Raw genomic sequence first — 15,186 nt, 5'->3', positions numbered from 1 at the left:
AAGGAGAGTTGTATGGCATTGAAGCTTGCCTGGAGGGTTGTTAACACAGTGTCCAAAGAAGGGCCGGAAGTATACAGAATGGTGTCGTCTGCGTAGAGGTGGATCAGGGACTCACCAGCAGCAAGAGCGACCTCATTGATGTATACAGAGAAGAGAGTCGGTCCAAGAATTGAACCCTGTGGCACCCCCATAGAGACTGCCAGAGGTCCGGACAGCAGACCCTCCGATTTGACACACTGAACTCTATCAGAGAAGTAGTTGGTGAACCAGGCGAGGCAATCATTTGAGAAACCAAGGCTGTCGAGTCTGCCGATGAGGATGTGGTGGTTGACAGAATCGAAAGCCTTGGCCAGATCAATGAATACGGCTGCACAGTAATGTTTCTTATCGATGGCGGTTAAGATATCGTTTAGGACCTTGAGCGTGGCTGAGGTGCACCCATGACCAGCTCTGAAACCAGATTGCATAGCAGAGAAGGTATGGTGAGATTCGAAATGGTCGGTAATCTGTTTGTTGACTTGGCTTTCGAAGACCTTAGAAAGGCATGGTAGGATAGATATAGGTCTGTAGCAGTTTGGGTCAAGAGTGTCCCCACCTTTGAAGAGGGGGATGACCGCAGCTGCTTTCCAATCTTTGGGAATCTCAGACGACACGAAAGAAAGGTTGAACAGGCTAGTAATAGGGGTGGCAACAATTTCGGCAGATAATTTTAGAAAGAAAGGGTCCAGATTGTCTTGCCCGGCTGATTTGTAGGGGTCCAGATTTTTCAGCTCTTTCAGAACATTAGCTGAATGGATTTGGGAGAAGGAGAAATGGGGAAGGCTTGGGCGAGTTGCTGTTGGGGGTCCAGTGCTGTTGACCGGGGTAGGAGTAGCCAGGTGGAAAGCATGGCCAGCCGTAGAAAAATGCTTATTGAAATTCTCAATTATGGTGGATTTATCAGTGGTGACAGTGTTTCCTATCTTCAGTGCAGTGGGCAGCTGGGAGGAGGTGTTCTTATTCTCCATGGACTTTACAGTGTCCCAGAACTTTTTTGAGTTAGTGTTGCAGGAAGCAAATTTCTGCTTGAAAAAGCTAGCCTTGGCTTTTCTAACTGCCTGTGTATAACGGTTTCTAGCTTCCCTGAATAGCTGCATATCACGGGGCTGTTCGATGCTAATGCAGAACGCCATAGGATGTTTTTGTGTTGGTTAAGGGCAGTCAGGTCTGGGGAGAACCAAGGGCTATATCTGTTCCTGGTTCTAAATTTCTTGAATGGGGCATGTTTATTTAAGATGGTTAGGAAGGCATTTAAAAAAATATCCAGGCATCCTCTACTGACGGGATGAGATCAATATCCTTCCAGGATACCCCGGCCAGGTTGATTAGAAAGGCCTGCTCGCTGAAGTGTTTCAGGGAGCGTTTTACAGTGATGAGTGGAGGTCGTTTGACCGCAGACCCATTACGGATGCAGGCAATGAGGCAGTGATCGCTGAGATCTTGGTTGAAGACAGCAGAGGTGTATTTAGAGGGGAAGTTGGTTAGGATGATATCTATGAGGGTGCCCGTGTTTAAGGCTTTGGGGGGGTACCTGGTAGGTTCATTGATAATTTGAGTGAGATTGAGGGCATCAAGTTTAGATTGTAGGATGGCTGGGGTGTTAAGCATGTTCCAGTTTAGGTCGCCTAGCAGCACGAGCTCTGAAGATAGATGGGGGCAATCAGTTCACATATGGTGTCCAGAGCACAGCTGGGGGCAGAGGGTGGTCTATAGCAGGCGGCAACGGTGAGAGACTTGTTTTTAGAGAGGTGGATTTTTAGAAGTAGAAGTTCAAATTGTTTGGGTACAGACCTGGATAGTAGGACAGAACTCTGCAGGCTATCTTTGCAGTAGATTGCAACACCGCCCCTTTGGCAGTTCTATCTTGTCTGAAAATGTTGTAATTTGGAATTAAAATTTCAGAATTTTTGGTGTCTTCCTAAGCCAGGATTCAGACACAGCTAGAACATCCGGGTTGGCAGAGTGTGCTAAAGCAGTGAATAGAACAAACTTAGGGAGGAGGCTTCTAATGTTAACATGCATGAAACCAAGGCTATTACGGTTACAGAAGTCATCAAAAGAGAGCGCCTGGGGAATAGGAGTGGAGCTAGGCATTGCAGGGCCTGGATTCACCTCTACATCGCCAGAGGAACATAGGAGGAGAAGAATAAGGGTACGGCTAAAAGCAATAAGAATTGGTCGTCTATAACGTCTGGAACAGAGAGTAAAAGGAGGTTTCTGGGGGCGATAAAATAGCATCAAGGTATAATGTACAGACAAAGGTATGGTAGGATGTGAATACAGTGGAGGTAAACCTAGGTATTGAGTGATGAAGAGAGAGATATTGTCTCTAGAAACATCATTGAAACCAGGAGATGTCATTGCATGTGTGGGTGGTGGAACTAATAAATTGGATAATGTATAGTGAGCAGGACTAGAGGCTCTACAGTGAAATAAGCCAAAAAACAGTAACCAGAACAGCAATGGACAAAACATATTGACATTAAGGAGAGGCATCCTTAGTCGAGTGATCAAAAAAGAGTCCAGTGAGTGGAGTGGTTGGTTTCGGGGTCAAGGCGATTTAGACAGCTAGCCAGGACATCGGTAGCAAGCTAGCATAGGAAGGGGGTCTGTTGTTAGCCACCTCTTGCGTTCCGTCAGTAGATTAGTGGGGTTCCGTGTGGTAGAGGGGATTAGTCCAAATCACACAACAACAAAAATAAAATAAAAACAATAGATATAGTTATAGAGGCCCAAGAATAAACATAATAACAATAATAAAAATAAATAAATTGTCCGATTGTCTATTCTGAGAGCAGCAGGTAAGACAGCTAACGGTTAGCAGGCCGCAGATGGGCGTTCAGGTAACGTCGAGACGGAGGAGCCAGCCGGATCTCCTTCGGGTAGATAACGTCGGCAGTCCAGCCGTGAAGGCCCGGTGGGGCTCCGCGTAGGCCGTAAAACGGGTCCGGATAGGTGACTGCAGCCCAGGAGTGATTGACGGAGCTCAGGAGTGATTGACGGAGCTGGCTAGCTCCGGAGTAATTGATGTCTGCTCCGGAATCGACGAGAGCAGATAGACACACGGATAGCAGCTAGCTAGCTGCGAGATCCGGGAATGAATGTCCAGAGTTAGCGGTTGAAATCCAAGGACATGGAGAGAAAAATTGGTCCGGTATGTTCCGTTCCGAGCCGCGCTGCGCCGTACAAAACTGGCAATAGATTTTCGAGCTAAAGAATAGCTGATGACCACAAACCGTGGTTAGCTGAACACTAACGACTTGCCAGTAAAGAAGCTAACTAGCTTCTGATTAGCTTCTAGCTAGCTTCTGGCTAGCTTCTTGGAGTTTCTGGCTAGCTTCTGGCTAGCTTCTTGGAGGATTGCAGATTTGAGGTAAATAATACTTATTTATAAATATAAATTGGTGAGGCGGGTTGCAGGAGAGTGTTTTGAAGATGAGTTGATGGAAAATAAAAAAATGTATGTGAAAAAAGTTGTAAATATATATATATACAGGACACGACAAGACGAGGACAAAAGATGTCTGAACTGCTATGCCATCTCGGACATGCACAAGTGTGATAGGACCAGGGACAGTACTCTAGGTGTGATAGGACCAGGGACAGTACTCTAGGTGTGATAGGACCAGGGATTGACCATATATCTGGACAGTACTCTAAGTGTGATAGGACCAGGGATTGACCATATAACTGGACAGTACTCTAAGTGTGATAGGACCATGGACAGTACTCTAAGTGTGATAGGACCAGGGACAATACTCTAAGTGTGATAGGACCAGGGATTGACCATATATCTGGACAGTACTCTAAGTGTGATAGGACCAGGGATTGACCATATAACTGGACAGTACTCTAAGTGTGATAGGACCAGGCATTGACCATATAACTGGATAGTACTCTAGGTGTGATAGGACCAGGGATTGACCTTAAAACTGGACAGTACTCTAAGTGTGATAGGACCAGGGACAGTACTCTAGGTGTGATAGGACCAGGGACAGTACTCTAGGTGTGATAGGACCAGGGACAGTACTCTAGGTGTGATAGGACCAGGGATTGACCATATAACCAGACAGTACTCTAAGTGTGATAGGACCAGGGATTGACCATATAACCGGACAGTGCTCTAAGTGTGATAGGACCAGGGATTGACCATATAACTAGACAGTACTCTAAGTGTGATAGGACCAGAGATTGACCATGTAACCAGACAGTACTCTAATTGTGATAGGACCAGGGATTGACCATATAACCAGACAGTACTCTAAGTGTGATTGGACCAGGGATTGACCTTAAATCTGGACAGTACTCTAAGTGTGATAGGACCAGGGATTGACCATACAACCAGACAGTACTCTAAGTGTGATAGGACCAGGGATTGACCATATAGCTGGACAGTACTCTAAGTGTGATTGGACCAGGGATTGACCTTAAATCTGGACAGTACTCTGAGTGTGATAGGACCAGGGATTGACCATATAACCAGACAGTACTCTAAGTGTGATAGGACCAGGGATTTACCATATAACTGGACAGTACTCTAAGTGTGATAGGACCAGGGATTGACCTTAAACCTGGACAGTACTCTGAGTGTGATAGGACCAGGGATTGACCATATAACCAGACAGTACTCTAAGTGTGATAGGACCAGGGATTGACCATATAACTGGACAGTACTCTAAGTGTGATAGGACCAGGGATTGACCATATAGACATTACTCTAAGTGTGATAGGACCAGGGATTGACCATATAACTGGACAGTACTCTAGGTGTGATAGGATCAGGGATTGACCTTAAACCTAGACAGTACTCTGAGTGTGATAGGACCAGGGATTGACCATATAACCAGACAGTACTCTAAGTGTGATAGGACCAGGGATTGACCAGATAACTGGTCAGTACTCTACAGGGAGGATGTTAAGTGCCCTGGCGGAGTGGTGGGAATAACCTCTCCCTGGACAACAGGAGACAGCGGAGAGGGCACGCCCCAATCAACATCGCCGGGGCCACATTGGAGAGGTTCAAAAGCTTCAAGTTCATATCACTGACGACCTGAAGTGGTACCACCTCACCAAGAAGGCACATCAGCACCGTTTCAACTACAGGAAGCTGAAGAAATTTCACAGATGCAGATCAACAACTTTCTGTATGGCTTCATCCCCTCCTGGCAGGGAAACTGCACCGCCTGCAACTGCAGCCCCCGCAACCGCATCGCCAAAAAACGCAATGCCCACAACTGCACCGCCCGCAACTACAATGCCCACTACTGCAATTCCAGCAACCGCAAATGCCAGTAACCGAAAAGCCCACAAACGCCCCGCCTGCAAACACCCCGCCCACACCCGCATTGGTCTCCAGAGGGTGGTGCGGTTAGTAAAAACTAGTAAAAATTCCCTGTTTTTGGACAGTTAGGATCACCACTTTATTTTAACAATGTGAAATGTTTTATGTCTTTTATCACATTCCCAGTGGGTCAGAAGTTTGCATTCACTCAATTAGTATCTGGTAGCATTGCCTTTAAATTGTTTGGCTTGGGTCAAACGTTTCGAGTTGCATTCCACAACCTTCCCACAATAAATTGGGTGAATTTTGGCCCATTCCTCCTGACAGAGCTTGTGTAACTGAGTCAGTTTTGTAGGCCTCCTTGCTCGCACACGCTTTTTCAGTTCTGCCCACAGATGTTCTATATGATTGAGGTCAGGGCTTTGTGATGGCCGCTCCAATACCTTGACTTTGTTGTCCTTAAGCCATTTTGCCAAAATTTTGGAAGTATGCTTGGGGTCATTGTCCATTTGGAAGACCCATTTAAAACCAAGCTTTAACTTCCTGACTGATGTCTTGAGATGTTGCTTCAATATATCCACATAATTTCCATCCCCATGATGCCATTTATTTTGTGAAGTGCACCAGTCCCTCCTGCAGCAAAGCACACCCACAACATGATGCTGCCACCCCCGTTCTTCACGTTTGGGATGGTGTTCTTCAGCTTGCAAGCCTCCCCATTTTTCCTCCAAACATAACAATGGTAATTTTGGCCAAACAGTTCTATTGTTGTTTCATCATTCCAGTGGACTTTTCTCCAGAAAGTACAATATTCTTCCCTATGTGCAGTTGCAAAACCTAGCCTGTTTTTTTTATGGCGGTTTTTGGAGTAGTAGCTTCTTCCTAGCTGAGTGGCGATATAGGACTTGTTTTGCTGTGGATAGAGATACTTTTGTACCTGTTTCCTCCAGCATCTTCACAAGGTCCTTTGCTATTGTTTTGGGATTGATTTGCACTTTTCGCACCAAAGTACATTCAACTCTAGGAGACAGAATGCACCTCCTTCCTGGGCGGTATGACGGCTGCGTGGTCCCATGGTGTTTATACTTGCGTACTATTGTTTGTAGAAATGAACGTGGTACCTACAGGCATTTGGAAATTGCTCCCAAGGATGACCCAGACTTGTGGACTTGAGGTCTACAATTCTATTTCTGATGTCTTGGCTGATTTCTTTTGATTTTCCCATGATGTCAAGCAAAGCGGCACTGAGTTTGAAGGTAGGCCTTGAAATACATCCACAGATACACCTCCAATTGACTCAAATTATGTTAATTATCCCATCAGAAGCTTCTAAAGCCATGCCATAATTTTCTGGAATTTTTCGAGCTGTTTAAAGGCACAGTAAACTTAGTGTATGTAAACTTCTGACCCACTAGAATTGTGATACAGTGAGTTATAAGTGAAATAATCTATCTGTAAACAATTGTTGGAAAAATGACTTGTGCCATGCACAAAGTAGATGTCCTAAACGACTTGCGGAAACTATAGTTTGTTAACAAGAAATTTGTGGAGTGGTTGAAAAAATGAGTTTTAATGACTCTAACCTATTGTATGTAAACTTCTGACCTCAACTGTATATTCCGTTCTGATATTTCAGATTTTTTTAACTTGTGGATGATGTGTGTATTGTTATTGAATTGCTAGATATTGCTGCATTGTTGGAGCTAGAAACAGAATCATTTCACTCCACCTGAGACAACACCTGCAAAACTGTATACTTACCAATAAATGTTGATTTGATATATGTGTGTGTGTGTGTGTGTGTGTGCAGTACTTTCAACAGGGGGCTTGATAATGGATGTGACTCAATTAACTTGATCCTGCTCCTTTCTCCTGAGTCATTTATTCTCTTCTCTCATTACCTCTTTATTACAGCTCCACCACTCAGAATCTCACTATCTGGTGATGTCTCTATACATATTTTTTATTTTTCCTTTATTTAACTAGGCAAGTCAGTTAAGAACAAATTCTTATTTTCAATGACGGCCTAGGAACAGTGGGTTAACTGCCTGTTCAGGGGCAGAACGACAGATTTGTACCTTGTCAGCTCGGGGATTTGAACATGCAACCTTCGGGTCACTAGTCCAACACTCTAACCACTAGGCTACCCTAGTGTGCAAAGCTTCATGTTTTATTTTGATTTCAGTCATTTTTACTCCTGAATCTTGGGCACCTCCATTGGGATTATTCAGTTGCATTGCATCACATTTCCTCATTATACTGTTACGACAGTACTACTTAAATGCTCTTTTTGTTCTGCTTGCAAATGGAAGCAGATTCATCCTAAAAACACGTACTAAGCTGTTGCTGCAGTCTTGAAAAGTTGTTGTACATTGACAATTAAATGTCTCCTTTTTTTGCACTTGCCTAAGTTTTCTACACAGTGTTTATCCCTACGGGGAATCCCATTTACTGTGTAGCACTGATATCTGTTTATTATTCATTTCTAAGTGCCTAGTAAACATGTATGCAAATTACTTTCAACAGGGGGCTTGATAATGGATGTGACTCAATTAACTTGCTCCTGCTCCTTTCTCCTGAGTCATTTATGTCCATCTGTTCTCTTCTCTCATTAACTCTTTATTACAGCTCCACCACTCAGAATCTCACTATCTGGTGATGTCTCTATACATATTTTCTAATTTTCCTTTATTTAACTAGGCAAGTCAGTTAAGAACAAATTCTTATTTTCAATGACAGCCTAGGAACAGTGGGTTAACTGCCTGTTCAGGGGCAGAACGACAGATTTGTACCTTGTCAGCTCTGGGATTTGAACTTGCTACTTTCAGGTCACTAGTCCAACACTCTAACCACTAGGCTACCCTGGTCATCTACGTACAATGCCTCGGAACGTATTAATTAAATTGTTTCTTTCCCCTCATCAATCTACACGCAGTACCCAATTGCTCCAAAGCAAAAACAGGTTTTCAAAATGTTTGCTAATTTATAAAAATAAAAATAAAACGGAAATATTGCATTTACATAAGTATTCAGAACTTTTGCTCAGTACAGCCTTGAGTCTTATAATAATATAATAATAATAATAATAAAGTCTTAGAGTCTTCTTGGGTATGACGCTACAAGCTTGGCACATCTGTATTTGGGAAGTTTCTCCCATTATTCTCTGCAGAACCTCTCAAGCTCTGTTAGGTTGGATGGGGTGCGTCGCTGCACAACTATTTTCAGGTCTCTCCAGAGATGTTCGATCGGGTTCCATGCTCTGGCTGGGCCAATCAAGGACATTCAGAGACTTGTCCTGAAACCACTCCTCTGTTGTCTTGGCTGTGTGCTTAGGGTCATTGTCCTGTTCGAAATTGATATTTCGCCCCAGTCTGAGGTCCTGAGTGCTCTGGAGCAAGTTTTCATCAAGAATCTCTCTGTACTTTACTCCGTTCATCTTTCCCTTAATCCTCACTAGTCTCCCAGTCCCTGCAGATGAAAAACATCCTCACAGCATGATGCTGCCACCATCATGCTACATCGTAGGGATGGTACCAGGTTTCCTCCAGACGTGACGCTTAGCATTCAGGCCAAAAAGTTCAATCTGAGAGTCTTTAGGTCTGAGAGTCTTTAGGTGCCTTTTCGTAAACTCCAAGCAGGCTTCCTTGTGCCTTTTAATGAGGAGTGGCTTCCGTCTGGCCACCCTACCATAAATGACTGATTGATGGAGTTCTTCAGAGATGGTTGTCCTTCTGAAATGTTCTCCCTTCTCCACAGTAGAACTCTGGAGCTCTGTCAGAGTGACCATCGGGTTCTTGGTTACCTTCCTGACCAAGGCCCTTCTACTTCAATTGCTCAGATTGGCCAGGTGGCAGCTCTAGGAAGAGTCGTGGTGGTTCCAAACATCTTCCAATTATGAATGGTCAGTTCCTTTGACCTCATGGCTTGGTTTTTGCACTGACATGCACTGTCAACTGTGCTACCTTATATAGACAGGTGTGTGCCTTTCCAAATTAATTGAATTTCCCACAGGTGGACTCCAGTCAAGTTACAAAAACATCTCAAGGATGATCAATGGAAACGGGATTCATCTGAGCTCAATTTCGAGTTTCATAGCAAAGGGTCTGAATACTTATGTAAATAAGGTATTTCCTTTTTAAAAATCTTTAATACATTTGCAAGAATGTATAAAAACCTGCTTTTGCTTTGTCATTTTGGGATATTGTGTGTAGATTGCTGAGGATTTTTTAGTATTTAATCTATTTTAGAATAAGGTTGTAACGTAACAAAATGTGGAAAAAGTCAAGGGGGCTGAATACTTTCTGAATGCACTGTATGTGCTTTATCCAACCCCTCTGACTGTCATTGTCATGCCATACGTGTTTCTGTAAATCAAAGGACATATAATATCCTGGTCCCAGATCTGTAGGTTTAGGGTTAAAGCTAAGGCATAACAACAGTAGTCAGATAATTTAGCTAAAGCCCGATCATTGAAGTAATAATAATAATCATAATAATATATGCCATTTAGCAGACGCTTTTATCCAAAGCGACTTACAGTCATGTGTGCATACATTCTACGTATGGGTGGTGCCGGGGATCGAACCCACTACCCTGGCGTTACAAGCGCCATGCTCTACCAACTAAGCTACACAAGTAGAACCAATCTAGCTATTACTTCATGATTGTTTTTCATCTGTGTGTGTTTTGTGTAGGTCAGACTTTGCTATGATCTACAACGACCGGTCAGTCCAGGAAAGCCACCACATCAGTGCTGCGTTCCATCTTCTACAGGACGACCAATCCAACATCTTCATGAACCTCTCCAGAGAACAGTGGATGTAGGAGAGATGTTCTGTATCAATATGCTGTGAGACAGACAGACAGACAGACAGACAGACAGACAGACAGACAGACAGACAGACAGACAGACAGACAGACAGACAGACAGACAGACAGACAGACAGACAGACAGACAGACAGACAGACAGACAGACAGACAGACAGACAGACAGACAGACAGACAGACAGACAGACGCAAACCCAACCACAACTCCCCTTTGAGCAGCACAAATCTATGTTACCATGGGAACAGAGAAACCCATCAGGACAGTCTGGAAAGGTTAGATGGGTGTGTTTATGCGTTTGTGTGTGAAAGGGCAGTCTGGAAAGGTTACATGGGTGTGTTTCTGTGTGTGTGACAGGGAGCTGCGAGCGCTGGTGATAGAGATGGTGTTGGCTACAGACATGTCGTCTCACCTTGTCCAGGTCAAAGCCATGAAGGGGTGTCTGCAGCAGCACGAAGGGTACGTGCTGCTCCACACTTTACCCAGGTCACATCATCTGAGATGTAGATTATGGTGGTACAGATGTAGGATCTTAATTTGAGACAATTTGCTACAGCAGGAAAATAATCCTTGAGCAACAGGAAATGTGAAGTATTATGTGGATTATAATGAATGTATGGGTTGATATAATTTTCATTAGAGCAAGTCAAGTCTGACTTTTTTAAGTAGAAATGACAAACGTTAGAATACTTTTTAATCGTCAAAAATACTACAAGTTTGCATTTCCTGCCATGCAGGGAAATTCTCAACAACAAAATAGGGATCAGATGATCTGTAGGCCTACTTGATAGCACATTGTGAGAAAGGTACTATATTAAATTACATATTTTTTTAGACATATTGATGGATTTCATTCCTGTTAATACTTGAAGAGCAAGTATTATCATAACTTAAAATGAATGTGCTGTGTAACTCTCCCATTGACTCCAATGATCAACATGACAGCCAAAGAAGCTCAAGTTCTGTTCTGGTCCATATCTAGCAGTCACTCGTGGTCATTTGTTTCCTGTGGTCAACAGCATAGACAAACCAAAAGCGCTGTCCCTACTACTGCACACTGCAGACATCAGCCACCCCTCTAAGCCCTGGAGTCTACACTCTCGCTGGACCAAAGCCCTCATGGACGAGTTCTTCAGACAGGTAGGACCCATGGAGGAACTTACAACTGGGTACAGGGTTTTCTTGACTGTTTCAGTTTTAGATAGTCTTTGGTACTGTGTTGGTCCTGGGTCGTCTTCTGTACTGTGTCGGTCCTGGATCGTCTTGTGTATTGTGTCGGTCCTGGATTATCTTGCTCATTGTTGTTGATTGTCTTTGAAACATTTTTTTCTCTCTTTCTGTTTCTCTGAGGGTGACAGAGAGGCAGAGCTTGGTCTTCCCTTCTCTCCACTGTGTGATCGGAACAGCACCCTGGTCGCAGAGTCACAAATAGGCAAATTATAAGACATTACTGCACATGGTCATCACTGAGTCATCCATTTGAGTCATCACTGAGTCATCCATTTGAGTCATCACTGAGTCATCCATTTGAGTCATCACTGAGTCATCCATTTGAGTCATCACTGAGTCATCCCTGAGTCATCATCAACCATCAATATATATGCTCTCATTTTATATACTTTGGACAATGTGTATGCAAAACCATACTGTCGAAAGCACATATGCAGGTTGTGTATGAAGATTTGATCTTTAACATGTAAAAACAGGGTTGTTACATAATGTATAATATTAGTATTATTAGACATACATGTTAGTCATTTAGCAGACACCCTTATCCAGAGCCACTTGTAGTAGTAAGTGCATACATTTTCAAACTACGTAGCAATTTTTTTTGTAGTATATAGCTAACAATACTGTTTTTGTGCGCAGGTTTCATAGACTTCATAGTAGACCCTACGTTCTCCCTACTGACTGACGTGGCTGAGAAGATAGTCATTCCCCTGGTGGAAGACAACCCAGGCCCACCGGACCCCTGCAATCGACATAGGTGGCATTCAAAGCATGTTTATTAGACTAGAACCCCAGCTTAGACGTTAGTTAGCTCGTTGGTTTCTTAACTTGTACCTACGCACAACAAATACTTTCAAACACTTGGGCTGCTGTACAATGGAAACAATGGAATAGTTCCAAAAGCACAAAACCAAATCTAAATGAAGCACACCCCAATTACATTTGACATATGTGATTGACTCAGGTCTGATGCCTTTTTTGTCTTTTTTTTCAGTAATCTGTGGAAGGAGAGTTCCAGAGGACTACAGTGGAGCTTGTCTCACATCACCTCAGAACTGGTCAGCTTCAGATCCACCTGGACACGACACACAGAAGACAACAAGTTCAAATGGAAGGAGAGCGGCTCCAATGGTAATGTGACAGACTTCTATTAACACCCTGTTGTAGCTCAGAGGTGGGCAATCTTACCTTGCCAGGCATGGCTGGTTGGGGTGGTGTATTGACGCTTGGCTGGAATCCCGACACCAGCTGTCGCAGTGTATGATTGATTGCTCACCCCTTGGCTTGGCTCTATGAATACTCAGTGGCTGCATCCCAAATGACACTGTATTCCTATGCAGTACACTACTTTCAACCAGGGCCCGTAGGGCCCATAGGCCTCTGGTCGAAAGTAGTTCACTATATAGTGAATAGGGATCCATTTGTGGCGCAGCCAGTGTCTCTCTTTGATTTCCAAAAAGATTGAGGAGATATCAAGGAGACATACAGTAAGCCATGTTTATACCTGGTACTAACATCCATCCATCTTGTGTCTGGATCATGTCCACATTCTGATTATGCCCACATTTTCAGCCAGGTTTAGATGATTAAAAGAAACATTATGAACTGATTTCGATCAGATCTTGTAAGTGTAAATGGACAAGATCAGGATGAATATTCTTTCCAACCTATTGTATTTCAATCAAACTATCATACTATCATGCTATCACATCATCATGCTATAATATGATCATCCTATCATATCATCATGCTATTATGCCATCATATCATACTGTCATAGCATCATGCTATCGCGCAATCATGCTATCATTATTTATTTATTTATTTTATTTACTGTTATTTTACCAGGTAAGTTGACTGAGAACACGTTCTCATTTACAGCAATGACTTGGGGAATAGTTACCATCACCATCATGCTATCATACTATCATGCTATCATGCTATCGTACCATCATAATATCATACCATCATACTATAATGCTATCATAGGCCATCAGACTGTTCTAATATTGATAACTGCTATCAACTCCAGCCATTTTAATAATGGGAATTGATGGGAAATGATGTAAATATATCATAGCCACTTTAAACAATGCTACCTTATATAATGTTACTTACCCTACATTAATCCATCATGCTATCATACTATCATGCTATCATGCCATCATACCATCATGCTATCGTACATCATGCTATCATACCATCATGCTATCATACCATCCTGCTATCGTACCATCATGCTATCATACTATCATACCATCATGCTATCATACCATCCTGCTATCATGCTATCGTACCATCATGCTATCATACTATCATACAAAAATCATACTAAATATACTTTAATCCTCTTCCCCTCTCAGGGCTCTTGGATCAGATCGTGTCGAAGGAGCCGTTGGCTGGTGAAGATGATGAGCTCGCTGAACAACTGCTGCAGACCCCTTTTAATGATGCTAAACAGTAGATAGGCCTCTCATGCAGTATGATGCCTATGTAAACGATATGCAAACGGAGGGTTGGGGAGAACTGTTTACATGTAATCTTTTACATGTAATCTTGATAATAATACAAAAATGTAACTGTAATCAGCTACTTTACCAGCTAAAATATTGTAAATGGATTCCAAATACTTTTGAAAAACTAGATGATTACTTCTTCAATTATTTAAAAATTCAGAAAGGATGTTTTGGGAAAGAATACATTATGATACCTTTCTGTTTCTCAATGACATTCAATTCAGCCCTGAAAAAAGGTGCCAGTTTATGTTTGTTGCACCTGGTTTGATTGATCCTTTCCATCTTCTTCTTATGTCTCTTAAGGGGAAAGTAATCAGTTGACATTACAGAGTGGAGGGGAAAGTAATCCAAAAGTAACTGAAAGTAATCAGATTATGTTACTGAGTTAAGGGGAAAGTAATCCAAAAGTAACTGAAAGTAATCAGATTATGTTACTGAGTTAAGGGGAAAGTAATCCAAAAGTAACTGAAAGTAATCAGATTATGTTACTGAGTTAAGGGGAAAGTAATCCAAAAGTAACTGAAAGTAATCAGATTATGTTACTGAGTTAAGGGGATAGTAAGCCAAAAGTAACTGAAACTGAGTTTCAAAGTTAAGTTACTGATTACAATTTTGGACAGGTAACTAGTAGCTGTACCTGATTACATTTAGAAAGTCATCTATCCAACCCTGTGTAAATTATAGTAATTTAATGAAGATTACCAAAACATGCTGGTCATGTTATATGCTAATTACCATACATGATTTTACGGTGGTTTGCTAGCAAATTGTTAACCAGTTAGGAAAACTTTCATGGAGAAACTTAGCAAAGATCATGTATCATGGGTAACATGGGTAGTATGTATTTTCATGGAGAAACTTAGCAAAGATCATGTATCATGGGTAACATGGGTAGCATGTATTTTCATGGAGAAACTTAGCAAAGATCATGTATCATGGGAAACATGGGTAGCATGTATGTTACATGGAATAGAGGGTAATGTCAAAGGTACCAGCAGTGAAAGGCTGGCCTTATCATGTGGAAGATGTACGATGTAATCATGTGACTGTTGTTGTTGATGTAAAGTACAACAAGAAAAAGAGTTTTCTACTTCTTTATATTCTACCCGTACCACGGAGGAGACGTTGATGTGCTTTATATTCTACCCATACCACTGAGGAGATGTTGAAGAGTGATTCTTTATCTAATTCTTCATCTGTTTTCTTTGAATCCAAAGAATTGGAATCGTGAACTATACTGAACATACAGGATATCAGTAGCCATTGTCCCAGATCATTAGCCAACTCTTCTGAC

General features: G+C 42.4%; 1 protein-coding gene across 1 annotated transcript in view; it reads left to right on the top strand.

Annotated features, from left to right (window-relative positions):
• LOC124025873 (calcium/calmodulin-dependent 3',5'-cyclic nucleotide phosphodiesterase 1B-like) overlaps window positions 1-14,311 on the top strand; it is a 44,303-nt gene extending 29,992 nt beyond the window's left edge. The window contains exons 8-14 of the mRNA XM_046339191.1: window positions 10,015-10,140; window positions 10,504-10,605; window positions 11,166-11,286; window positions 11,497-11,578; window positions 12,016-12,133; window positions 12,371-12,507; window positions 13,740-14,311. Of these exons, the coding sequence (XP_046195147.1) occupies window positions 10,015-10,140; window positions 10,504-10,605; window positions 11,166-11,286; window positions 11,497-11,578; window positions 12,016-12,133; window positions 12,371-12,507; window positions 13,740-13,840 (787 nt within the window). The 3' untranslated portion in view covers window positions 13,841-14,311. The remainder of the gene's footprint in view (window positions 1-10,014; window positions 10,141-10,503; window positions 10,606-11,165; window positions 11,287-11,496; window positions 11,579-12,015; window positions 12,134-12,370; window positions 12,508-13,739) is intronic.
• Window positions 14,312-15,186: the final 875 nt, after the last annotated feature.

This window comes from Oncorhynchus gorbuscha, linkage group LG03 (assembly GCF_021184085.1).
Source record: "Oncorhynchus gorbuscha isolate QuinsamMale2020 ecotype Even-year linkage group LG03, OgorEven_v1.0, whole genome shotgun sequence".
In the NCBI taxonomy this organism is placed as follows: domain Eukaryota; kingdom Metazoa; phylum Chordata; class Actinopteri; order Salmoniformes; family Salmonidae; genus Oncorhynchus; species Oncorhynchus gorbuscha.
The sequence above is the reverse complement of the archived record's forward strand: the minus strand, read 5'-3'. Positions and strand labels throughout refer to the sequence as shown.